The sequence below is a fragment of the Chenopodium album genome, chromosome 3 (genome assembly GCF_948465745.1).
Source record: "Chenopodium album chromosome 3, dcCheAlbu1.1, whole genome shotgun sequence".
Lineage (NCBI taxonomy): Eukaryota > Viridiplantae > Streptophyta > Magnoliopsida > Caryophyllales > Amaranthaceae > Chenopodium > Chenopodium album.
In genome coordinates this window covers 84,131,252-84,158,009 of record NC_137836.1, presented here as the reverse complement: position 1 = coordinate 84,158,009, position 26,758 = coordinate 84,131,252, and the positions used below count along the sequence as shown (strand labels likewise).

At 35.5% G+C, this 26,758-nt stretch overlaps 2 protein-coding genes across 4 annotated transcripts; one reads left to right on the top strand and one right to left on the bottom strand.

The window, feature by feature from the left end:
- Positions 1-13: 13 nt before the first annotated feature.
- Positions 14-3,568, bottom strand: LOC145620790 (E3 ubiquitin-protein ligase AIRP2-like). The gene is made up of 6 exons (XM_081675504.1): positions 3,442-3,568; positions 3,165-3,300; positions 1,483-1,633; positions 1,276-1,342; positions 826-1,060; positions 14-295 (listed from the first exon to the last, which is right to left on the bottom strand). Exons 2-6 carry the CDS (start codon positions 3,227-3,229, stop codon positions 88-90), a joined length of 726 nt encoding a protein of 241 aa, XP_081531630.1. The 5' UTR covers positions 3,230-3,300; positions 3,442-3,568; the 3' UTR covers positions 14-87.
- A 2,535-nt stretch (positions 3,569-6,103) lies between these two features.
- LOC145624645 (villin-1-like) lies at positions 6,104-26,315 on the top strand. Of its 3 annotated transcripts, none has more exons than XM_081677726.1 (23): positions 6,104-6,237; positions 7,713-7,818; positions 8,375-8,474; positions 8,724-8,792; positions 8,927-9,163; positions 10,003-10,180; positions 10,457-10,589; positions 10,853-11,018; positions 11,357-11,507; positions 11,595-11,680; positions 11,763-11,918; positions 12,309-12,377; positions 12,672-12,740; positions 12,820-12,957; positions 13,722-13,850; positions 14,744-14,891; positions 15,032-15,042; positions 23,557-23,697; positions 24,483-24,608; positions 24,852-24,911; positions 25,035-25,254; positions 25,445-25,608; positions 25,891-26,315. In XM_081677726.1, exons 2-23 carry the CDS (start codon positions 7,763-7,765, stop codon positions 26,002-26,004), a joined length of 2,721 nt encoding a protein of 906 aa, XP_081533852.1. In that variant the 5' UTR covers positions 6,104-6,237; positions 7,713-7,762; the 3' UTR covers positions 26,005-26,315. The 3 variants fall into 3 exon arrangements, with proteins under 3 accessions (XP_081533852.1, XP_081533851.1, XP_081533853.1); XM_081677725.1 differs by having other exon boundaries at positions 6,113-6,435; XM_081677727.1 differs by lacking the exon at positions 25,891-26,315 and having other exon boundaries at positions 6,113-6,435; positions 25,035-25,103; positions 25,193-25,254; positions 25,445-25,580.
- The last annotated feature ends 443 nt before the right edge of the window (positions 26,316-26,758 follow it).

The window sequence follows — 26,758 nt, the reverse complement described above, 5'->3', positions numbered from 1 at the left end:
ATGAGAATGTAAGAAACACAAAATTGCTATCTATTAGATTTTATATTGAGTTAACTGTACATCAGAAACTTCCAATAAGCGTGATAATTAAATGTGCCAATCATAGGATGTAGACCCAGGATATGGATCCACGAGAGGTAACTTATCTAAATAAATGAACAGCCGGTTTAAATTCTCCCTCATGATAACTGATAAATCAAGAACATCACGGTCGCCTATGAAAATCCAAAGGTCACCTGACTTGACTCCTCTTAGACAATCTCGACAGAAAGGGCAAGACTGAGACCGAATAGACCTGCATTGAATAAAGGAAGAATCCAGCATCAGATTCCCACATCTTGTCATGGTGATCTGAAATCTTAATTAACAGAATGAGCACTCCCAATTGATCGAAATATCCAACATGACAGCCAATAGGTCTAATAATGTAATACAGTAGCTTTCATGACTCAAAAGATGTATTTGGCTGGACAAGAAAAGAATGTTCTTAGAAACTGCGATTAGTATAGTTTCCTAATTCTCAATATCCCTCACTTCAGTCTTCCCCCTTAATTTACCTCCTCTCACTATCATTTTTTTTTTTTTTTTTTTTTTTGATAATTCTGTAAAAAAAAAAAAAAAAAAGACTGGAAAGATGGGTAGACAGACAGTAAAAAAGAAATCCAAGGTACCAACTGCAGATCAAACAAGGGCATCAGCTATAAAGAATGGTTGAGTGGTCTGGTGGTCTGATCCTCTGATATCTGCACTGGTTTCTCCCCTTTCAGCATAGAGCTAGCAATATAAGACAGATCCAACAACCGAGAAAGAAAACAGAGAGCTTACCAGTCTTTGTAACACTTGAAACACAGAGAGTGGTTGCAATTAGGGAGCACACCCTTGTCATTATTTTCCATGCATATGCCACACTCCGCTTCTAGCTCGTTTTCTAGCTCCATTGATTCAGGCTTCTCACACGTATCTATTCTTCTATACTTCTGGGCACAGATTTCCTTTTGTTTTCTATCGTCCAATTCTGTAATCCCTTTTTCCAGTTGCAGCAGTGAAGGGAAAATCACACCTAACACACCAAGAAAAATAATTAGAAGCTCATTAACTTCAAAACCTTACTAACTGACTGCCTATCCACTTTTTCCCCTCCCACTCACACCCCTCCACAACCAAGGAAAAAAAAGGGGCAGTAAAAGGGAAACCAGAGAAATTGAGACAAGAAGACATGTGCACATTGAGTATCAACTTGGGCATGTATGGTAAACATCTTTATTTATGACTCACCATAAAACTGTCGAATGCTTGCTTTCTTTTCATGGACAGACATCGTGGTTTTCCCATCTTCATAAGTCTGCACAACAGCCAAATTGTGAATTAGTGACAAACTCCAAGCCATAAAGGGTATTTTAATACTTAGAAATTTTGACCTTAAACTGCCTAATATACAAACTGTAAGAAAAGAGGTGATCGTAAGAAGATACTACGCATTACCATAAAAATTAGAATTCTGAGTAGCCCTAGGGCACCAGCAAGGTAACAGTCAGTCCACTGAACAAGGAAAAGAAATAAGTGAGCTGCTGGGCCGTAGGATAGTCTCATCTGGAAGCAAGCGCCATCAGGCTGTCTTCTGTACCCTGAAGCACTAAGAGAAAGAAAGAAATAGGTTGTGAGACAAGTTCAATTGAAAATTCAGCATACATCTTACAGAGCATAGTTGGTTGCACTGCATGGGACCAATTAAATGACATAATTATATGAATAAAATCCAAGAACCAGAGTTCAACACATCCATCCAAGTAAGCATGGAAAACTTAGAGAAGGTACTACATATGGAGTATATGTAGTAAATTTCTACAGTATCATATTCTAAGGAGAAATGAGCATCAGGTCACAGCTTCTCATATCTATGACATACTGGGTTCTGGAAGAAATTTCTGGCTTCATTTGCTTGTCTAGCTTAAATTTGCAATGAACATAATTTCACACACTTTCCTCTTTGGACTATTGAATGTGGCCTCATGCCAAAGACCTAGAAGATACTTTGAGCTTGACAAGCATGCAAAAACAAAAGCCTCAGAATATCAGTTAGTTGGTTCATGAAATCAACAAGTAAATAAAACAAAAAAAAGAAAAAAAATCAATCAAAATCAATCAATCAAAGCCTTAATCCCAAAAGTGGGGTCGGCTAACATGAACCAAATTTGATTATTCCGTGTAGTCATCAACATAAATCTTTCTCCTCCATCCCTTACGATCCAAAACTTCATCCTCACGTAAATCCATGCACTTCATATCCTTCCTCACTCCTTCCAACCAAGTCATCTTTGGTCTCCCTCTTCCTCGTTTAAGAACATAAATTACATTTACTTCACTACCAGATGGATTCATCAGATCTTGTGTCAAATACACAAAATGCTTCTTTGCAACATGAGATAGGTATTTGCTTCCACATGTAAATTCCATTAAAAGCTTATTTTCCAGAAAATAGTCACTAGAAAAATTTTCTTGCATTTAAACTACACTTGTCAAATATCAACATACCCCTCTCTGCTCCTGATGCACTAAATTACCAATTCCACACCATTAAACAGAATGGGTGAACTGCGCAAACTACGACAATAATTAAATTCAATAAATAACTGTAGAGGTAAATGTACCTCGGTGGCTGTTAAGCTAGCTCAACATGTCATTCTTTTTTCGCACAAAATCGATTTTAAGCCAGTCTATCATACTTACCCTTCAACCTCATATTTGCAAACAACACAAATTGTCGATCAATTTCCAAAATTCAGCTTAACAGCGAAATTAACATCGTTTTTGCTATAATAAATTACACATGCATTCACCAATCAGGCATCAAAATTCAGCTTCGCACAAACCGATTTGATATATACTTGTATAATACAATCAACACAAATTCGCAATCAAAATTCTGCAATTTCTATTTTATATATTTTCACAATCAATCCATGCAACTACAAATGACAGATTACAGAAATTAATCAAGCAATACAAAATTCAAGCACAAAAATTCAAATTATTTCTATAACTAGATTCAAGCTTACATAACAAAACACAATCAAATTCAAACTAACACAATCAAATTCAAACTAACATAATCATATCTAAATGAATAAAAAAAAAGACAGAGAAATAGAGAATATAGAATTTACAGAGTATTAGCGTGCTGAATATCAGCTTCAAGAGCTTTAACAGATTCTCGAAACGATTTCTTCATCTTTATCACCAATCATACCAATCACTACCAATTCACCTAACAAAATCACTACGAAAAACCTTGACAAAAAACTTCAAACAAAAAATTCAAAAAATAAAAATCAGTGTTACTTGATAATCGAAATCAGAAAGAGTATAAATTAGAGGAATCGAAATCATAAACCCTAGACAAAAATCAAAACCCTAGAAATTGAAGAAATCGAAGAAACTTACTTTATCACAATTCACGAGACGTTGAAGAGAGAGAAAGAGTGTGTATGAGAGTGTGGGATATTTCGTCGCCTTCCATACAGGAGATGAGCCAAGGTAGTTGTAACTTCTAAGCCTATTTATATTTTTATTTTATTTTTCATAAAATGGAAAAAAAATAAATAAGTAAAGTTTCTTGGGCAGTAATTAAAAAAGGTCAAAACGCAGCGTTTTATGGTATTTGCTAGGAAAAAAAGGGGGGAAATATATGGAAAGTAGTGTATTTTTCGTTATCCTTTTCTTTCGGCAGACGTTATTAGGACGTGGCGCATTGTGTTTTGGTAGTTTGTGTTTTGGCAATCTTAAGGAAAATTCCAACTCAAATTTAGGAATTTTGGATAGATTAGAGTTGACAAAATTTAATCCGATGTGTTGATTTGATAAATTTATCCTATAATTAATTTGTTGATGACATCTAGCTCGAGTCAAAATACATGAACAACTTTCGTTTCCTAAATATTGCTTCAATTATGTGTTTTAATCAAGGAAGAATTTACAAATACGATTTAATTACATAAACTTAATTATAATTTTGTAATCTATATATCATTATTTATTTGTCTAGAAGTCCAAGTAATATTGAATCACCAGACAACTAATAAAGTTTCCTTTTTTTTTTTTTTTTTTTTTACGGGAATAGAAGTTTCCCTTGAATATAAATATATACTAATCTGTTTCATATTATGTGCAACATTTACCAAAAGTAGATGCTACACTTTTTTTGCAATAAATGTTTTTTTTCCTTTTATTGGTTGTCATTTCTCTATATCTCTCTCCTCATCACATGTTTTTTATATTTCACTCTATATTTACCACTCACATACAAATTTTGTCTAAGAGTCCGTGTCAGTGTTTTTGTTGCACATAATATGTAACAGAGGTAGTATTATTTTTCCAAATAATATGGTTGTACAACCTTAGTTTCCTAAAGTTGCACCAATTAAATTTTAAGTCCTAAAGTTGCACCAATTAAATTTTAAGGACGTTTTTACAAATATTGCACAATTTCTTTGTAAGAGAACTCGATTTCTTTAAATTCCCACAAAGTCTTATATGTGGCTGGCCACACCGTATGACAAGCCACTTTAAGGGTTATTTCACTAGTATAATAGGGGTTACTTGGTCAGTGTTAAAAGGGTTACTTCGTCATTGTTATAGAGTTACTCAGTCAGTGCTATAGGGGTTACTCAGTCGGTATTACATGGGTTACTTAATCAATGTTATAGGGGTTACTTTTAGTGGTCACACGGTGTGGCCGGCCGCACATAAGACGAGCTGATAAATTCCTTTCAAACAAAATATTTAAAACCTTTACTAAGGCATTTTAACCTTACTATTTCTTACTCACTTCAAGTTTATAGGTATTTCACCTTCTATATGTTCTATCCACTTCCTAATATCTTGTCTCCCCATGGTGTAGTATTAAAAGAGCAAAGAAAGCATAACTCAAAATGACTAAATGAGGATCCTATCCTATAAAAAATAAATAAGTAAATAAAAATTCACGAATTAATAAAAAAAAAAAAAAAAAAAAAACATTTAGTTAAAGGCATTTTAATTGTATTTGTTTAACACTTTTTAGACTAGTGATAGTATGATACCTTGTAATGATATACACTGATTATAGTTGTAACTGCATGTTCAAAAGAGAATACACTGATTATAGCTGTAACTGCATGTTCAAAAGAGAACGATCATATGATATTTTTACAACATATTTAAACACTTTTTATATTTGATGTTGACATTTTTACATATGCTTTAATCAGATCAAATTAAACTCACAAGAATCACCAATGTAACTCACAAGAGTCACCAATATTGGATCTAGGAATTTATATAGATTGTGATAGATTTAAGGATTGTTGTTGGTTTCGAACTCCTAATCTACATTCAATGAAATGTGAGTAGTGAGCCACCAATATAGGGTCTGTTTTATTCACCTTATTTTCACTTATTTCAGGTGTAATAAGTTCAGATTAGTTAAGTTAAGTTAAGTTAAGTTCAATCCAGGTTTAATAAGTTTTGATAAGGATTACCCAAGTACAAATTACAATTAAAATAAGTTTAAATAAGGTTTAATAAGTTCAGAACCGGTGAATAAAACACACCTTTAGTCAAGTAACCTTGCCTACCATTCTACAACCAATTAGTGAAAGTTGGTGGCAGCGCATGTTAATGGCGGTTTTGGTAGGCAAGTTCATGGGGAGAGATTGATTGTGGTGGTGAGTGTTGGTGAAGGAAGAGGAGACTAGTGTGTTGGCATCGTCGTCTTCTTTGAGGACAACTATAGTAAAAGGTTAATTATTGAAGGAGAATGTTTGGATGGACTCACGGTATATCCATTTTACACTAACACTTTTTTTTTTTTTTTTCAAACAAATAATTAACATGAATTGTCATTAAGCTAAAATAAATTTAATTTACTCCATACCAAAAATAAGTCATGTTATTCAACAAAAAAAAAAAAAAAAAAAAAAATCCAAATTAAGTTCAATAAGTTAACTTAATCCAAATTTATTATTTCGTCAGAAATCGACCCGTTAGACTATTATCATTCCTCGGACGACACCCGGTCAAATAAGAAAAACCATTGACCCCTCTTTCTCCCTTAAGTCAAGACATCGTTTAACAATTGTTTGCAACGGGGACCCAAAATTAGGTATGAAGACACCACCGAGGCACCGATTCACCATCCAAATAACTGGGTGAAAAAATTCAAGCATGACATTACATTGCCTTTTCCCACTCTTTCTTTCGGTTGGTTTTTTTTAATCATTGCTGTTACGACTTACGAATATTTTTTTTTCTTTGACAACACTCCACTGTATTTTTCCCCAAAAAAAACAACTGAAAATTTTTCTCATAAAATCTACTATTTTCTCTGCTCCTTCATTTTGAGAAGCCAATTTTCTCAAAAAATCAGTTCATTTTTGAAGAATTTGTAAACAATTCGAGGTATTTCTAGTGTTAGTACTTGGTACAAACTATAGCTTATTTTTTTTTTTTTTTGGTTGGTTATTTTGAAGTTCTGGGTTTTTAATTGGGCATGCAAAGTAAATTTTATGTATCATGTTTATATTTTTTTTTGGGTGTTTTGTATTTCATACTATGCTAGTTAATCATTGACGTTTAATTTGATTTTGAGCACATTTGCTCCTGCAGTTATAATGTATGAGTTGAATTCTCTTAGTTTTAAAGGATTTAGGTTAAATTTTTGATTAATTAGTGAAACAGAGAATTTATTTGAGAATTCTGATGCTTATTTGTGTTAAATTCAATTAGTTTGGTGAGTAACTTTTGGTTTACTTGATTTCAGCAAAAGTGTTATGTAATATGTAATGTAACGTGGTTCATTGTTGCTTGCTATGGTATTAATTAGCAATTGTAGGTAGATTAGGGCTTTATAATGTGGTAATTTTCTTACTGGATCATATGGTATGTATGTTGATGATTATTATGTGAATTATAATGGGTTTTATCGTCACGAGGAAATGTGGGTGTAAAATATAGTCAAATTGAGGGAAGAAACACGGTTGTTAATGGCGATTTGTTCCTCCAAATGCTTGACTGAGAGTTACATTGTGGAATTACAGGCACTTTACCATTTTAGTTGATTTATTGCTTCAAACCACACCATTTATGCATCATTTGTTGATTTTTATTATGGCGTTTAGTATAGAGGAAAAGACTTGGGCTATTGATGAATTTTGTAATAATCAACCATTATTTACTTTGTGTTTGGATGACAGGATCAAGAGGGAAGGAGTTGGGAGGGAGAGGGAGGGTACATTTTTGTTTATTTTTATAGCAATAACTAATAATTGGGTTAAATTAGGATAAGGGAAGTAAGAGAATAAAAAGAGTTTGTCTATAATTTCTTTGAATAATCTAATTTATTTTAGACTTGGAAAGATAGGGGAAGGAGATGGCACCGTTCCCTCTTCTTCCTTCACCTCATCAAATTATTTTTGTTGATGATATCTATGATAGTTGGTTTATGGAAAGGAAGCCGCGTGCTGTAGTGTATGATAATACGTGAGAGCTTCAAATCTTATGATACTCGAGGATAGCATTTTCTGTGCCTTTTGTTTCAGCATAACTTCATCATGTAAACTTGTTACCTTGTGTAGTGAGCACCAAATTTGGGCTTACTGTTAAGTTTTTTGAGGGAATATGATTGAGCTTGTTATTTTGTTAACACACTGTTAATGATTGTTATTTCTGTGATGCAGCATTCAATTATCGAGCTGATGGTGGTTAGAGAGTTTGGTCTCTAGATACAATGTCTCGTTTTGCTAAAGATGTAGATGTTGCTTTTCAGGGTGCTGGAACAAAAGTGTATCCTTTTATGTGCTTGGAAATAAAAATGCACATCAAGTATGACCTGTACATTTTTTTTAACAGTGGTGAAGATTTCGGTATTTGGTGGTTCTGCTCTTTAATTTCACATTATGCTTCTATAATTTACAGAAATTCCCTCCCCTTTGTTTATAGGCTAGTGTGTGGGAAGTTGATTTAGGATTTGGGAGAATTACGTGAAATTGTGAAACACTGGTTAGTGGTTCTAATATGAAATCCGTTAATCTGACCAAGATGCTAACTTCCTTGGTGTCATGTTAAAGCGTATTCAATTGTTTGAGTTAACGAATTCCATGTGCTTCAATCTATATGTCTTCATTAACTTTGTTAAGGCCAAGCTCCTTGTGCTTAATGCGTTGGAGATTTAAGCCACATTGCTGCTTAGATATGGCTACATTGGCTAGGTGGTTCCACAGAAACTATGGAGTATGGAGGTCATACTAATAATTTTTTCTATAGTAGTTCAATACCATGTATAGCCTATGCTGTTCTGAATACTCCTATTTTGTTGCTGATTTCCTTGACCTGTGTTTAGCGGTCTAGAGATTTGGTGTGTTGAGAATCTCAACCTGGTTCCGGTACCGAAGTCATCTCATGGCAATTTTTTTTCAGGGAGTGCATATTTGATTTTAAATGTAAGTTCTTGGTATTGATTGGTTGCGGGGACTTCATCTTAAATATAGTTGCTCTGGGTTGGGTGTTATTTTGCTTACTTTCTCATTTAATTTCCATAAGCAAGAATTATGGTTACACTCATGCTTGTTCATTATAAGCATTAATTTTTTTTTTTTTTTTTTGCTTGGGGTTCTATTAGTTGCAATTTGAGTTCTGATTGAGGTTATGTTATTACTGATTTGTATAAGTTTTGATTTCTTTTGAGGCAGACAATATTGCTGAAAGATGGAATGCTTGAACATGATGTACATTACTGGTTTGGAAAGGAAGCAAATGAGGTTTGGGCCCTTTCTTCCATTTTCTAGATTGCCTTAATTTGTTTGCACAACCAATGTTGTTCTAGCTTAAATGATCTTTTATGGAACAACGGTTTTCTGCAATCTAAACTGAGCTAGCTGTTATTCTCATGAAGGTGGATTCGCTGATGGTCTCAGATAAAGCGCTTGAATTAGATCTGGCTTTAGGATCTTGCACTGTGCAATACCAGGAAAAACAAGGTCAAGAGTCAGCAAAATTTTTGTCATACTTTAAACCTTGTATTATTCCTTGCAAAGGAGTATATACGTCAGGACCAGAGAGGTCAGGTAGAGGCACATACCATATGACCTTGTTAGCATGCAAGGGTGAACATGCCATTTCTGTCAAGGAGGTAAGACTTGTTGAACCGTAATTTTGTATGACTTTTAAAAGTCTTCTACAATATGTTCTATAGAAAAAATTGAACCGTAATCTGAGAAAAGTTCCTTCAAATAATCACCTTTAAAATTTTAGTGTTCAGTTTTTGAGATAACATCCAGAATATCAAAATTATTTCAGAAAATAAAAAGAAAACTCATTTCTACAAAAGCCAGTTTATGACTAATGTGAACGACACAGCCAGGCATTATCAGCCGGGAAATGCTGAGTGAACAATAGTCTTTAAACCAACCTACATTAATACAGGGCATACTAACCAAAAACCTCTTACACAAAGATCTAACTGAAACTTTATTACTGAAACGTTAAGTTCGTTTATATTGCTTTTTGTAAGATTCTTTGTGATTCGGCATTTCGACCTGTGCACTAACTGATGACCTAATTAACCTATCATCATGACTAAGAATAAGAGTCATACTCTTGTATTCAATTGTTCATCCTATAAGTATCCTAGCACAAAGGTATCCAATAAGACATGCTTTATATTACGAAGTAAGAACCACAGTTCTATGTTTGGCAAAACGTCATTTGGTTTAATATCATCAGAACTTATGCTGGCTTGCCTCTTTAAAGAAGGAAATGCTAGCATTCTTTAGCCTTTCCTTCAATAGCATTGAATTGTATTTAAGTTAAGGCATTAACTTTTTTTTTTTTTTTTTTTTTTTTTTTTAAAGTGCTGGTTTGGGTGGAATAGGGAAGAAGGGTTTAAAATTTGCTGATTTTTGAGTGTTTGGTACTTTGGTGACTTTAGTATTGATGCTGATTGTGAACATTGTGACTTGTGGCACGCAGGTGCCATTTTCACGGTCATCTTTGAACCATGAGGATGTTTTTATCCTAGACACAGAATCGAAAATATATCTCTTTAGTGGTTTCAATTCTAGCATACAAGAAAGAGCCAAGGCTCTGGAGGTCATCAAGTATATCAAGGAAGAAAAACATGGCGGGAAATGTCAGGTGGCTACAATAGGTAATTAATTTGGCTCTCTTTCCCTGTCGTGATTTTTTTTTTTTTTATTTATTGTTTTCCCTTCATGATTTAAGTTTTAGTTAATATTCATTTCATCATAGCCAAAGATTTATTGAAGCTTTCCGTGCTTGGACTTGTTTTTTCTACTTTGATGAAAAATCACTTATGTCGCAGAACCTAGATGGATAGATTTGATTTCCTTCATTGTTGCTTGATAGCAGTACTCTTTTTAATTTGGTTTATTTCTCAATTTATATATATTTCCCCATATTTCAGAGGATGGAAAGTTTGTCGGTGATTCAGATGCAGGAGAATTTTGGAGTTTTTTTGGGGGTTATGCTCCTATTTCCCGTGATTCGTCCTCATTTTTCAAGAAGCTACATGATGCTCCTTTTCTAAAGTTATATTGGTGAGCTGTTCTACTTATATAAGCAAAATATATTCCATGTGGTTTTCATGTTATATCTCAGTGTGGTGCACTCTTATTTATTAATAGATCTTGGAGAACAGTATCATCTGATACTACAAGAAATTGCCAAGTATTTGTTATTTGTCTGAAGATCAGTGTGTCTCCTCTTATATATCGTATCTAAAATCCCTTCCTATCCCTTATCCTCTAGTTGGTTCCGTAATTTAAAAAATTAAGTGTTTCAATGTTTTTTGTGCCAACAGGATAAATATCCAGGGTAAATTATGTGAAACTTCTAGTGGTTTACTTACAAGGGAAGTGCTAGATAGAGAAAAGTGCTTCATGTTGGACTGTGATGCAGAGGTATTTGTTTGGATGGGAAGTTGTACTTCAATCACAGAACGTAAGACATCGATCACTGCAGCGGAAGTAAGAAAATCCTCCTTTCTGCCTCAATTTATGACCAACAAAAAAGTGCCTTTTACATGTATCTTTTACACTCCTTCATTGGCATGTACATTCAGAGCTCTGATTACTACTTAAATCATTTAATCAGGCAAACTATTAGTTTTGTTCTTGATCATACCCAAATTTCAGCTAAGTCAAAATCTTTTTTCGGCAATTTTTAATTGATATAAGACTTATGAAGATTTTTGTAGTGTTTAGAGTCTTTTGAGAATAAGGATATAAAAGCGGTTCATTAAATGCGTTTGCAAATATTCCTGTTGTTTCCGAATATCTGTCATTGTCTTTCTGATCATTTCCAGGATTTCCTCAGATCCCAAGGCAGGTCAACTAGGAGCCTTGTAATTGTCTTGACAGAAGGTGCAGAAACACCCAAATTTAAATCATACTTTGTTGGCTGGCCTCAAAATGATAACCTCAAACTTTATGAAGAAGGCAAAGAGAAGGTAGCAGGTAATTGTGATTGAACTGACTCGTAAAATAAACTCATTTCAATATGTGTTGATGATCAATGTGCTTTCTATTTTTTTGTTTTCTCAGCAATATTCAAGCAACAAGGTTATAATGTGAAGGAGCTTCCAGAAGAGTTTTGCCAACCATTAATAAATTGCAGGGGAAAGCTTGAAGTATTGTCTTTCTATGTTTTTGATAATTATGGCTCTGTTCTTAGAATAAGTATTCTTATTTTGAGTCATCTTGATGAATCAGGTTTGGGTGGTAAATGGTGAACATCTTTCTATAGTGCCTTCTGAAGGACATATAAAGCTTTTCACTGGGGACTGTTATATTATAAAGTACACATATCCAAGTAGTCAAAGGGATGAAAGCATATTGTATGCTTGGCTTGGCTTTGCAAGCGTCAAGGTAAAGACCAAATTTCTTAACTTACAGTTTGCTTATTATAATTTATCTAATGATGCTTTCTCTATAAGAGAGTGCTGAGTACTTAAGTCTTGAGGGCAGCCTATATTATTTCATTCTCCCTCTATGCCTCTGTACTGCACCATACTTTGTTGGCTGGAATTTCTGAATTTCTGTTAAATATGCAACTGCTAGTGTCCACCTTTATAACTCCCATAGTCCCATTCTGGCAATATACATGAAGCATCTAGTCTTTCTACAGAAGCTTTTAATTCTCTGTTGGATCTGTTTTTAATATACTTGGGTCACACAGATAGAAAAATTTACTGTTCTAGTTGCTTAATGTATGATCCATTTCCTGAGACAATTATTCATCTTCGTTTTCAATTGTAGGAAGATAGAGTCGATGCTATCTCCCATATGATTGACATGGCTGATTCCACTAAAGGAACTCCTGTTTTGGTGAGGTTTCTTGTGTACTCTTCCATACTTCATTTCTTTATTTTATTGTTTGTGTTGTTTTGCTTAACATTTCACTTGTGAGGCCCTAAGATCGTCACATAATTAAATTTACTCCTGCTTCCTGATAGTTCTGTCTACTATATAATATACCTGATGCTAGAGTTACTTGAAACCTGGTTAGTGAACTGATGGAAACTTGTTACTACAACATAAGAAGTTAACTCTTTATGCACCCTTATATTTGGATTGTTTTGGTTTCATTGTCTACTTTTGACCTGTACATTTTGGTTCCAGGTGCAAATTTTTGAGGGAAAGGAGCCAGATCAGTTTTTCTGGATTACCCAAAGATTGATAATATTTAAGGTTTGCACTCTAATGGCTGAATTTTTCTTCCACCCAAATCACAAGACCTTATGCTTTTGTTATTTCGGTTTCTAAACAGGGAGGTACGTCCACCAAGTACAGAAATTTATTTGCTGAGAAAGCCATTGAAGACTACACTTATAATGCCGGAAGCATGGCACTTTTCCGTCTTCAGGGATCTAGTTTAGAGAATATGCAAGCCATTCAACTTAACATGGTAAGAAGATAATTTGACTGCATGAAGTTCTTACACTTTCTGTGGTAGTAATTTGTAGTTGCTCCCATTACTTTGAGGGTAACCATTAGCTACAACTTGTGATGAACTATTTCAAAACCAATGCTTTTATCCATATTTGTGATTACTAAGCATTCACAATCAAATTATGTGCAAAGACTTCATATTTGGTATCAGAACCTTTTACCTTCTATTGAGAGTTTGAGATCATTGTTATTGTATTCAGCATTTCCATCAACCTTATTTGCAATCTAGCAGCATTTTGCATGTGTTTTTAATTCTTGAAAGGTTATCTTGAAGAATAGAGCGGCATTTTGAGTACAAGTTTCTTAATTAGTTAACTTCTACTGCTGGTAGTTCCATCTAACAACTATAATGATCCCTATGCTCAGAATTAGATATCAGTCCATATCATTTTGTCTCAACGCCTCATTATTAATACTAAAATGCCCATTTAAATAAATATATCATACAGAGTAAGTGTATTTTGGTAAATCAAATACCTTCTTTATTTTAGGAAAGATGAGGAATTTTCTGGACATTCTATAATAGTATGTTATTATTGCACTTTCCCATCACACACAGTAAGGGTATCTTGGAAAATCAAGGTATATATATTTTAACTTGTCTTGGGTTTTGTAAGCTTTGTGTGTACTTGTTTTAATTTGGTTGCTAGTTAAAGTAAAGAGCACCTTGTGTACTTTAGCTGATTAGCCCATCTCTAACTGGTGTTCATCTATATCCAGGTTGCAGGTTCCTTAAATTCGTCATATTGCTATATCGTGCAAACTGAAGAAGCTGTTTTCTCCTGGACTGGAAGTTTAACTTCAAGCAGAGACCATGACCTACTTGACAGGATGTTGGAACTGCTTAATGTATGCACGCTGTCAACTTCTGCCTCTATTCTCTGCATCTCCTGTCTTCTTCTTCTTCTTCTTCTTCTCTCTCTCTCTCTCTCTCTCTCTCTCTCTCTCTCTCTCTCTCTCTCTCTCTGTGCTGTGTGTGTTTTCAGTATTATATATTTTTTCAACTTTTACTCTCTCCTTTTACAATATTGTGGTCATTGCAGCTATGACTTCTTATTATGACTAATTGACTACCATTACTTTTCAGGGAGAGTGAACTTTTCTAAAATATTTTAGGAATGTATAGAAATTTAGACTGACTATGACATGGCCTTGATGTAGATCACCCCCCCCCCCCCTTAATTTATACACATGACATGGCATTGGTGTGTATGTAAAAGAGGGATTGCTGTATATATAGAGCTCTCTGGTAGGCTGGCCTGGGTAAGGGGATGGTCAACTTACAATTAATTGTACTAGAAATTGAATACGCTGATGGGACCTGACCAGTGAGGTTCTTTGTCTCTCCCATTAACAAGTCCCAAGTAAAGTAAATTCTGATTAAGTACCAAATTAAGCATCCCCCTGTAAGTTCTTTGACTAGAACACTATTATTCTTTTCTTCAAATATGCATGCAAGCTCAATATGGATATTGTGAATAGAAGACGTGTTGAATATAAAACATGTTCTGGCATTTACTTTATGCCAGAGCCTCTTTTTTCTTCTCCTTTGTGATTCATCTTAATCATATTAAAAAATTCAACCTATATAATATGCTTCGGTGCAAAGGAGTTGAGTTATATATGGTAGAAATACAACCTTGGCTTTTGCAATCAGTTGATGACAGATTCTTAAGATTCAGATTAGTAGTTTACTTTACATGTAAAATTTCACTAACATAATTTTATTTCTGCATCCACAGCCAGATTGGCAACCTAAATCCTTGAGAGAAGGGGGTGAACCTGATGAATTCTGGATGGCTCTTGGTGGAAAATCAGAGTATCCTAGGGAAAAGGAAATGAGAAAGCATATAGAAGATCCACATTTGTTTGTTTGCAATTTTTCTGAAGGTAATCATTGGCCCATTTCCTTTTTATGTTTTTAAGATCATGTTGCTTGGTTATGATGCAGGCTTATCAGTTATAGTTGACTTTAGTTTGCTTCATGGTGTCTCATGATTCTCACTTGACTTGATTTGTTTTTCATGCAGATGATTTCAAGGTACGTCTGTTATTATCAAGATGGTTGTCAATGTATGGCTGCATCTATTTTCATAGGATGTCTTCTCTTGCCTTAATTAACTGTTAGCATTTTTTTCCCCGTAAGAATGGACTGAATATTTTTACTTTTACTCTAACCATTGCTTGTTTAAAATATTCTAATTTTCTAGTTAGTAGTCTTAGTACCATAGATCTTCTTTCTTTGCATTTATGGGGAAAGCAACAATTCATTTTAGAATAATTTCCTGCTGCTGGCTCTCCATTGAGTTAACCAGTAATCTCAAAAGAAAACCATATCTCCTAATATGCCAGAATGGTTTAAGCAGTTTTGTGGCAGAATAAACTTGTGAACCACTCTCCTTAGCTGTGAAAACTTGGGATGCACAGGGAGTTTTATGCCCACATGGATTTTGGTTGTGCGTGACTACGTGGGTTCTTGACCACTATGACAAATGACCCCCCCCCCCCCTCTCTCTTCTTCCAGCAACCTTTCCCCAAAGTATAAACTTCCTCCTGCTTAAGTTACTGAAAAATACAATTGCTATATGTAGATTTTCAGGCCTTTGCTATACGGATGAGTTGACAATAAGTTTAGGTGTAGACAACTTCTGTATTTTTCCAGATTCAAATAGCTAAGAGGTTAGGGCTCTTCTCATGGACCCCATGACACCCCTGAAGACCATTTGGGTGGTTGGAACCATCCACTATTCCTTTAAATTGCCAATTTATTCATTTACGCCTCCCTTAATCAACTCAAGGTAGCCACGAGCCTTTATGTGACCAACTAGTGGTCATTTATGGTTTCAAACAATATTATATGACCCCAAAATGCATCCCTTACTATCCCAAGATATTTCGACACTAGGTACCGAAACCTTCAAAAATTGGTCCAAAAGCGTGAATTAGCCTTCAGTTTTTGATTATTTTTTTACTTTTTTGGATATGGAAAGGAATCAAGTTGAGGCTCTTCTCATGGATCTCATGACACTTTGAAAGGCCGTTTGGGTTGTTGAGACAATCCACTTTAATTGTCAAAGTCATTTATGTACATGCCTTCCTTAATTAACTTAAGGTCACCGCGGGCTTTTATGTATCCAACTATTGGCTATATATGGTTCCAAACATCATTCTATGACCCCAGCCATCTCGAGACTTTTCATATTAGGTCACAAAACCTTTACAATTGATTCTAAAGCGTAGAAGCCTTCAATTTTGGACAATTATTGACTGTTCCGGACCTAAAAAGGAAACAAGTTGAGGTGCTTCCCATGGACCCCACGACACCCTAGGAGGCCATTTGGGTGGCTGTAACCGTCCACTTTGCCTTCAAACTAACAGTTTATGCGTACGTCTCCTTTCATTACCTCATTATGTGACTAACTAATGAACTTATACAAATCCGAGATGCATCCCTTACAATCCCAAAATTCTTGACATTGGGTTCTGAAACTTTCAACATGATCCAATTTTGTGTATTATAGCCTTCAAATTTGACTTCCAGAGAACAATTGCAAGATTATGCATCGAAGTTAAACCTGAGGTTTCAAGAGAGTCTCGACCCTTCTGAGATGCCTAGTTGGTGCTCGGAAACATCTCATTCATGCCTTGGCCCACCCTATGTTATCAAGCCTTGTGATGCCTTCAATGTCTTGTAATGCTTTGGCTTGGTCTTGTGAAGCCTTCAATGCCTTGTGATGCTTTGGCTTGGTCTTGTGAGTTGTGATGCTTTGGCTAGGTCTTGTGAGTTGTGATGCCTTGGATTGGTCTTGCATTGCCTTGCCTTGCCTTGCCTTAGGCAAGCCAAGGTGCTAACCTCAATTGCCATAATAGCTATTTTTTTTAAGAATGAGGTGTTTTTATGCTTTGTCTTTGTGCACATGTCTTGTGCCATGCCCCATGCCTACAATTTGGTCGTGTCTTGGCTAGGCAGCATCATCCAATGCCACACTTAGGTGCTGTGCCTTGGACCAATTTCGTACTTAGCATTGTTTTTAGCATCGTTACCCTTGTTTAGCAAAATATAGGTGATTTTAGAAAATAAGTTTTTTTTTTTTTTTTTTTTTTTTTTTTTTTTTTTTTTTTGTTGGGTTTTGGGTAGAGCTGTCAAAAGTTGACCCGACCCGAAATATCGACTCAAACTCGAGTATTAACCGACCCATCTGAACCCGAAAAAATGGTGACCCAAACCCGACCTGATCCAACCTGAAACCAAACCTAGACCTGAGTTGACCCGAGTATGTGAGACCCGAACCCGAACATGAACTGACTTGGAGATGACCCGACCCAAATATAACCCGTAAATTATTAACTTGAACTGAACTCGACTTGAACCGAAATTGACCCAAATCTGTTTTAACCCGTCAAAACCCGAATTTAACCCGACTTGTTACTAACCTGACCTGAATTTAACCCGACCCTTTCCTAACCCAACCCGAATTTAACCCTACCTGTTACAAACCCGACCCGAAATCAACCCGACTTGTTATTGACCCGACTCGAATTTTACTAGACTTATTACTAACCCGACACAAAAATTCAACCCGATCTGTTACTAACTCGACTCGAAATCAACACGACTTGTTATTGACTTAACCCGATTGTTCCCGACCCGATTTCAGATCACCTTAAATGCAATTTAGATCACCTTAAATGCAATTTAAATCACCTTATTATTGTTGATCAAAACATTTTGTCTAGGGAGACCAGCAAAAGAAAGGAGCATCATCTTCAAATGTAAGAGTTAAATATAGTATATATTTGTTGTATGGTCAAAGGAGATAATTATCTTCCTAAATTATAGACTATAGCTCCCTGGTATATTGCCATATACTCCCTCCGTCCCCATTTGTTTGCCCCAAACCATAAATCCACTTTATTAAGGCTTTGGGCAAAAAATGGTGCACATGGGTTGACACAAATATCAATGAGGAGAGAGATAGAGAGACTGCAAGTGGGAAAACATGCCAAAACTAGTATGGGGCAATCTTTTGGGGACACCTTAAAAAGGAAAGTGGAGCAAACAATTAGGGACAGAGGGAGTATATTATAGACAAAGGAAATAATTAGCTTGATAAAAATGATAATTATCTATTTATAGTTAGTTGAACCCGAATATGACTAGACTTGGAAATAACCCGACCTGATTGTAACCTGCAAATTATTGACTTGAACATAACCCGACTTGAATCCGAGAATTACCCGACTTGGAAATGACTCAACCTGATTATAACCCGCAAATTATTGACTTGAACCGAACCCGACTTAAACCCGAGAATGACCCGACTTGAAAATGACCCGACCTGATTATAACCCACAAATTATTGACTTAAACCAAACACAACTCAAACCCGAGAATGACCCGACCTGATTAAAAATCGCAAATTATTGGCTTGAACCAAACCTGACTCGAACCCGAGAATTACCCTAACCCGTTATAACCCGTGAAAACCCGAATTAAACCTGACCTATTGTTCACCCGACCCGAATGTAACCCCACTTGTTATTAACCCGACCTAAACCCGATAAGAAGTATAACCCGACATGACCCGACTCAAGCATGACCCAACCCAAACGTGATCCAAATTGTTTATGAAATTAATCTGAATTGACCCGACCCACTATTACCGACACAAATCCGACCCGTTTACCCGAATTGACAGCTCTACCCGAAACCTCAAAAATTTCTCAAAAAGCGTGGATATTGGCCTTCAATTTAAGAATTTTTTTGACTTTTTTTCACCCATATATAAAAATTGCTGAAATGTTTACCATGGTCCCTAATTCCCTTCAGGAGTCGAATTGGCTTGGTGAAGCCATCCAATTTTCCTTTAAACGACCAATTTACTGGTTTACAACTTTCACCGATTTCATTAACTCACGCATACCACGAACATTTAAGACAACATATAATGATCATATAAGGTTCCAAACGGCATTATATGAACCCGAGATGTATCCCCTAAAATCTTAATACTTTTCGACACCGCGCCTCAAAACATTCGAAATTTCTCAAAAAGCTAGACATTAGCCTTCAATTTTAGAATTTTTTGACTTTTTTTCACCCGGATAAAAAAATTGCCGAAATGTTTACCAAGATCCATAATACCCCTCCGGGAGTCTAATTGGGTGGATGGAACCATCCAATTTGCCTTTAAACGACCAATTTACCGGTTTAGAACTTGCACCGATTTTATTAATTCAAGCCTACCATGAACATTTATGACAACATATAATGATCATTTATGGTTCCAAACGACATTATATGACCCCGAGATGTATCTCTTAAAATCTTATTTCTTTTCGACACTGGCCCCGAAGACTTCAAAATTTCTCAAAAAGCGTGGATATTAGCCTTCAATTTTTGAATTTTTTGACTTTTTTTCGCCAGAAATAAAAATTGCCGAAATGCTTACCGTGGTCCCTAATACCCTCCGGCAGTCCAATTGGGTAGGTGGAACCAACTAATTTGCCTTTAAACGGCCAATTTACCGATTTACAACTTGCACCGATTTCATTAATTCAAGCCTAACACGAACATTTATGACAACATATAATGGTTATATATGGTTCCAAACGATATTAGATGACACCGAGATGTATCCCCTTAAATATCAAGACTTTTCGTCAATGGGCCCCTAAACCTCCAAAATTTCTCAAAAAGCGTGGATATTAGACTTCAATTTTGGAATTTTTTTACTATTTTTGCACGGAAATAAAAATTGCCGAAATGTTTACCATGGTCCGTAAAACCCTTCGAGGGTCCAATTAGGTGTGTGGAACTATCCAATTTGCCTTTAAATGACCAATTTAGTTTACAACTTACACCGATTTCATTAACTCAAGTTCACCACGAATATTTATGACAATATATCATGATCATATATGGTTCCAAACGGCTTTATGTGACCCCGAGATGTATCCCTTAAAATCTCAATACTTTTTGACACCGGGCCCCGAAACATTCGAAATTTCTTAAAAAGCGTGGATATTAGCCTTCAATTTTGGAAATTTTTAAACTTTTTTTCGTCCGGATCTAAAAATTGCCGAAATGTTTACCATGGTCCTTAATACCCTCCGAGAGTCCAATTGGGTAAGTGGAACCATCCAATTTACATTTAAACGACCAATTTACCGGTTTACAACTTGCGCCGATTTCATTAATTCAAGCCTATTATGAACATTTATAACAACAAATAATGATCATATATGGGTCCAAACGACATTGTTTGGCCCCAAGATGTATTCCCTAGAATTTCAAGACTTTTCGACACCAGGCCCTGAAGATTCCAAAAATTCTCAAAAAGCGTGGATATAGCCTTCAATTTATGAATTTTTTGACTTTTTTTCGCCCGGAAATAAAAATAGCCTAAATGTTTATCATGGTATCTAATACCCTCCGGAAGTCCAAATTGGTAGGTGGAATCATCCAATTCGTCTTTAAACGACCAATTTACTGGTTTACAACTTGCGCCGATTTCATTAATTCAAGTCTACCACAAACATTTATGACAACATATAATCATCATATATGGTTCTAAACGGCATTATATGACCCCGAGATTTATCCCCTATAATCTAAAGGCTTTTCGACACCTTGCCCCGAAACCTCCAAAATTTCTCAAAAAGCGTGGACATTAGCCTTCAATTTTGGAATTTTTTTTACTTTTTTTCCCTCGAAAATAAAAATTGGCGAAATGTTTACCATGGTCCCTAATACCCTCTGAAAGTCCTATTGGGTGGGTGGTAGTATCCAATTTACCTTTAAACGGCCAATTTATCGGTTTACAACTTGCACCGATTTCATTAAATCAAGCCTACCACGAATATTTATGACAAAAAATAATGATCATAAATGGTTCCAAACGATATTATATAACCCTAAGATGTATCCCTTAGAATTTCAAGACTTTTCGACAGCGGGCCTCGAATCCTCCAAAATTTCTCAAAAAGCGTGGATATTAAATTAGCCTTCAATTTTGAATTTTTTGACTTTTTTTCGCCCGAAAATACAAATTGACGAAATGTTTCCCATGATCCGTAATACCGTCCGGAAGTCCCATTAGGTGGGTAAAACCATCCAATTTGCCTTTAAATGACCAATTTATCGATTTACAATTTGCACTGATTTCATTAACTCAGGCCTACGACGAACATTTATGACAACAAATAATGATCATATATGGTTCCAAACGGCATTATATGACCCCAAGATGTATCCCCTAGAATTTCAAGACTTTTCGACACCGGTCCCCGAAACCTCCAAAATTTCTCTAAAAGCGTGGATATTAGTCTTCAATTTTGGAATTTTTTGACTTTTTTCGCCCGGAAATAAAAATTGCCGAAATGTTTACCATGGTCCGTAATACCCTCCGGGAGTCCAATTGGGTTGGTGGAACCATCCAATTTGCCTTTAAACGACCAATTTACCGGTTTATCACTTGCATGAATTTCTTTATTTCAAGCATACTACGAACAATTATGACAACATATAATGATCATATATGGTTCCAAACGGCATTGTATAACCCCGAGATGTATCCCCTAAAATATAAAACTTTTCTACACTGGACCACGAAACCTCCAAAATTTCTCAAAAAGCGTGGATATTAGCCTTCAATTTTGGAATTTTTTGACTTTTTTTTGCATGGAAATTAAAATTGGCGAAATGTTTACCATGGTCCTTAATATCCTACGGGAGTCCAATTGGGTGTGTGGAACCTCCCAATTTGCTGTTAAACGACTAATTTACCGATTTACAGCTTGCACCGATATACCGATTTACAATGGCCAATTTAGCTAACTTGTATCGAACACGACTTGAAACGAAATTGACCCTAACCCGTTTTAACCCGTCAAAACCCGAATTTAACCCGACTTGTTACTAACCTGACTTGAATTCAACCCGACCCGTTCCGAACCTGACCCGAATTTAACATAACCTGTTACAAACCCGACCCGAAATCGATCCGACATTCCGACTAGTTATTGACCTGACCCAAATTCAACCCGACTTGTTATTTACTAGACCCGAATTTTACCAACCTATTACTTACCCGACCCAAAAATTCAACATGATCTGTTACTAACCCGACTCGAAATTAACACGACTTGTTATTGACCCGACCTAAATTCAACCCAAATTGTTCCTGACCCGATTTCAAATCACCTTAAATGCAATTTAGACCACCTTATTATTGTTGATCAAAGTATTTTGTCTAGGGAGACCAAGTCGGTCTAGACCAGGAAAAAAAAAAGAGCATCATCCTCAAATTTAAGAGTTAAATATAGTATATATTTGTTGTATGGTCAAAGAAGATAATTATCTTCCTAAATTATAGACTATAGTTTCCTAGTATATTGTCATATTTATATATTATAGTCAAAGGAAATAATTAGCTTGATAAAAATGATAATTATCTATTTATAGTTAATTGAACCCGAATATGACCTGACTTGGAAATGTCCTGACTGATTGATTGTAATCAGCAAATTATTGACTTGAACATAACCCGACTTGAATCCGAGAATGACCCGACTTGGAAATGACCCAACCTTATTATAACCCGCAAATTATTGACTTGAACCGAACTTGACTTAAACCCGAGAATGACCCGACCTGATTATAATCCGCAAATTATTGACTTGAACTGAACCCGACTCAAACCCGAGAATGACCTGACCTGATTCTAACCAGCAAATTATTGACTTGAACCGAACCCGAGAATTACCCTAACCCATTTTAACGTGTGAAAACCCGAATTAAACCCGACCTATTGTTAACTCGACCCGAATGTAACCCGACCTGTTATTAACCCGACCTAAACCCGACCCAAACCCGATAAGAAGTATGACCCGACGTGACCTTATTCAAGCATGACCCAACCCAAACCCGACCCGCATAGGTTATGGAATTAATCCGAATTGACCCGAGTTGACCCGACCCATAGCCGACCCGTTTACCCGAATTGACAGCTCTAGTTTTGGGGGTGGGGTGTGTGTGTGTGTGTGTGTGTGTGAGACAGATTGTAGCGGTATTGGGCTAAACCCAAGTGGATTGTGGCAGCAAGGCCAATTTTTATTCTATCATCTGCTATACATATTATTCCATAAACTGGAAACTTGTACTCTGGTTGCAGCTAAGCTAGCTGTAGCACGTATTTGTAATCATGTTCTCATACTAAATAGTGGGAACTACTATCTAATTGGAGAGGTTTTAGCATTCTGTTTATGGAATGATATGTTTAATCCTGATTAGAAGAAAGTGTTTCCCCCAAACAAAACACGTTTGCCAGTCTGGGACTTCCATTTATCAAACAAAAGGTGGAAATTAATTTTATGCCTACTCAAAGTTTGCCTGACAATTTTGTGCTTAGACTTGATAAATCTTGCCTTGAATGAACCATACCTGGAATCTAGCTGTCTACTTGAAAGGATTATAGACCACAGTATGAAATGTAGTAATTTTGCTGTCAATTGCTTATATTTCAAGTCACTGATTATTGCACTATAAATCCAGGTAAAAGAGATATTCAGCTTTACGCAGGATGATTTAACTACCGAGGATGTCTTCATTTTAGACTGTTACCTTGAAATATATGTTTGGATAGGCTCCCAATCAAATGTCAAATCAAAGCTACAAGCAATACAATGTGGCATGGTAATACCATTGATTATATTATAAAATTCCAGCTTTTCTGTATTCTTATGTGGAACTCTTTCTGTGATGCATCAGAAAATTGCACTTGGTGATGTTAGCCAATGTTGTATCGTCTCTCAATACATTTTTCTATCGAGTTCAGGATAACTTCATGATTCTATCTCATATATTTGTCCTGATGATCTGCATTCACTTTGGGTCTAATTTAGACTAAGCTAATCTCATAGTCAGTTGTAGAAACCCATGTAAGTTTATCACTGTAGCTTCTGTGAAGGACCGAGATATTGAGGTTGATGCATATTGAGTTATAGACTAAAGCAAGTATAACATCAGGGAAGGCGTCTTGTAACTAGATTCGTCCTGAATGTAACTAAAGTATAATCAAATACTTCTAGAGTTTCTCAACCTTATATTATGCTTAAACACATACATATTGTTCTAAAAAAAACACATACATATTGAGCATTCTTGGTTTATTGCATAATATCTTTTCATGGAACTGGCCTTCTTTGTGACCTCTTGTGCAAATTTATGGATCATAATTTCATGTGGTCTTAATTTCTGCTGATTCAACCTGTGAAATTGAACATTGAGCTGTATTAGTTGTTTGTTACCTCGTAGGATCTACACTCGTGTTCATTGGATGCTCACAGCCTCACAGGGACGTTATTTTTATTTAAATTTTACTTTTTGTTGTTTGCACTTTCTCTACTATGGCACCAGTATATGTCACGGATACTGCTTGTCTTACAAATTATTCTTAAGTATTTCACTATATAATGCAGAATTACCTGGAGAGGGACATTTTAGCTCAAGGATTATCGTTGGAGACACCATTGTACATTGTTACAGAAAGACATGAACCAGAATTCTTTACTTGCTTTTTTGATTGGGATGTTTCAAAATCACATGTAAGGAATTAATCTATGCCTTTGTATCTGTCCTTATGTACTAGTTTGTTGTCATCTCACTGAACTTGCACGTGAAGCACAAGTGATACAAAAATGAAATATTTGTATTTTGCTGATATAGAATGTGCCAGACTGATGTACTATTAACGTTTTACTGCAATTTTTGTAGTCTCCTAAAATGAATATACAAAATGAACTTTTATTTGTGTGGCATATGACACTTTTACTATGTCCCTCTTTCAGATGGATGGAAATTCATTTGAGAGAAAACTCGCACTACTAAGGGGAGAAAAGAAGTTGGAGGTAAGTGTCCTAAAACCTTCTGGCATTGTCAATTATGCAGCCCAAAAACAGTTATTTCGTCTTAATTTTTACCCTCGATCCCAAACAATTGGTCCATGCTTCTAAAATGTCTTCTTTGTCTAGACACCTCCGAGGAGCTCATGTAGGGCATATTCCTCTGAATATTCCCAAAGTGGTTCAAGAAGCAAGTCTGTAAGTTCTAATAGAGTACCAACAAGTGCATCTCCATCGAGTTTTTCAAAATCATACTTAACTTCTTCAAATGGTGGGGCATTTTCCAGTCCAGACGTTATTGCTAAGAAACTTTTTTCAGAACAATCTGCCGACCACAGCAGTACTGTTGGTGAGTAGGAGATCCTAATATTTTTTTTCCCATAACTTATAAATGCAGTATTCTGTAGCTGTGACAGAATATTAATTATATTTTAATTCATCAAGCCATTAGTATGAGAATTAAGGGTTTGTCTGATTTGATTAGTGTATCTTCATTATGAATTTCTCACATTGTGCAATTGTGGGTATGCATGTTGCAGATTTCCATAAACTGGACTTGGGCAATTCTGCTGAGACTGTCAATTCTTCACTGGTTGCTGAAAATGACGATGATGATGATTCTAACCTGCTAATATATCCTTATGAGCGCTTAATGCTGACTTCTGATGAACCAGTTTCTGATATAGATGTGACCAAGCGTGAGGTAACCTTCACATTGTCAGTGAAAATTGCACATATGATCAAGTTTCATTCGGAGGTCCATAAAAATTGCTTTAGACTGAAAACAGCAAATCTAGAAGTCGATGTTAGAACAAACATCAGATAAAGACATGAATTCAAACCTTACTTCTTTTTTTTTTTTTTTTTTTTTTTTTACAGTGGCTCTATCTTGAACAAAGTACAATTTGCTAATATATGTGCAGACCAACAATTCATAATCATTTGCTGTTTATAGTTTTCACTATTCTGTCTTCATGATTATTAGGCATACTTGTCCAAGGCGGAGTTCCAGGCAAAGTTTGGCATGACAAAGCGAGCCTTCTACACACTACCTAAATGGAGGCAGAATAATCTAAAGGTCTCTCTCAATCTTTTCTGATGCAAGTATGCAGCTATTCTGATCATTGAAGCCTTGGATATGCAATTTAAGTCATCCGTTGGTGTAAGAAATGAACTCAGTTGTTTTCTTCATTTCAAATATTGACAGGAGATATTCTTGTGATATTTCTTTAGTCTTCAAGGATGTCTTGTATTAGACAATCTCTGAACGATTGATTATAAATTTGTAAGACTGGTGTGATTAATTCTAATTTAGGATTGTTATCACCTGATTTCAGGTGTAATTTCTTCTGTATTAAGTGCCTAATTGGCTATTACTTCAATAAAAGAAGTTATAGCTTGTTCTTGTCATCCCTTTTTTTTTTTTAAAAGCAATGTTCCTGTCATCCCTATAATTTTATCATTTCTTATGTTTCTGACTTTTTTTTCACAAACAAGAACAGTTTAAAAAACCAAATTCAGTGATGGCTCCTATTGATCGTACAAAGAATCAAGATATAGACCAAAAAAATTTAATGAACTTTTGAATTGTCCAATGTTGTTTCTGATGCAAGTATAAAACCTAAACTACCACAGAATATTCCATAATGTTTAACCTGTGTCAATTTTATGACACTGTTTATAAAACTTATTAGCCGTCCAAAAATTGGTGATAATATAAGTAGTACTATTAAAAACATTAAGAACTAAAAAATCGACTCGTTTTTTATAAGAATATTCGAAACTCGATTAACTTATTAATAACGACCAAGAGCAATCATCCTTTTGAATGATAGAGAAAAACAAAACGTTTG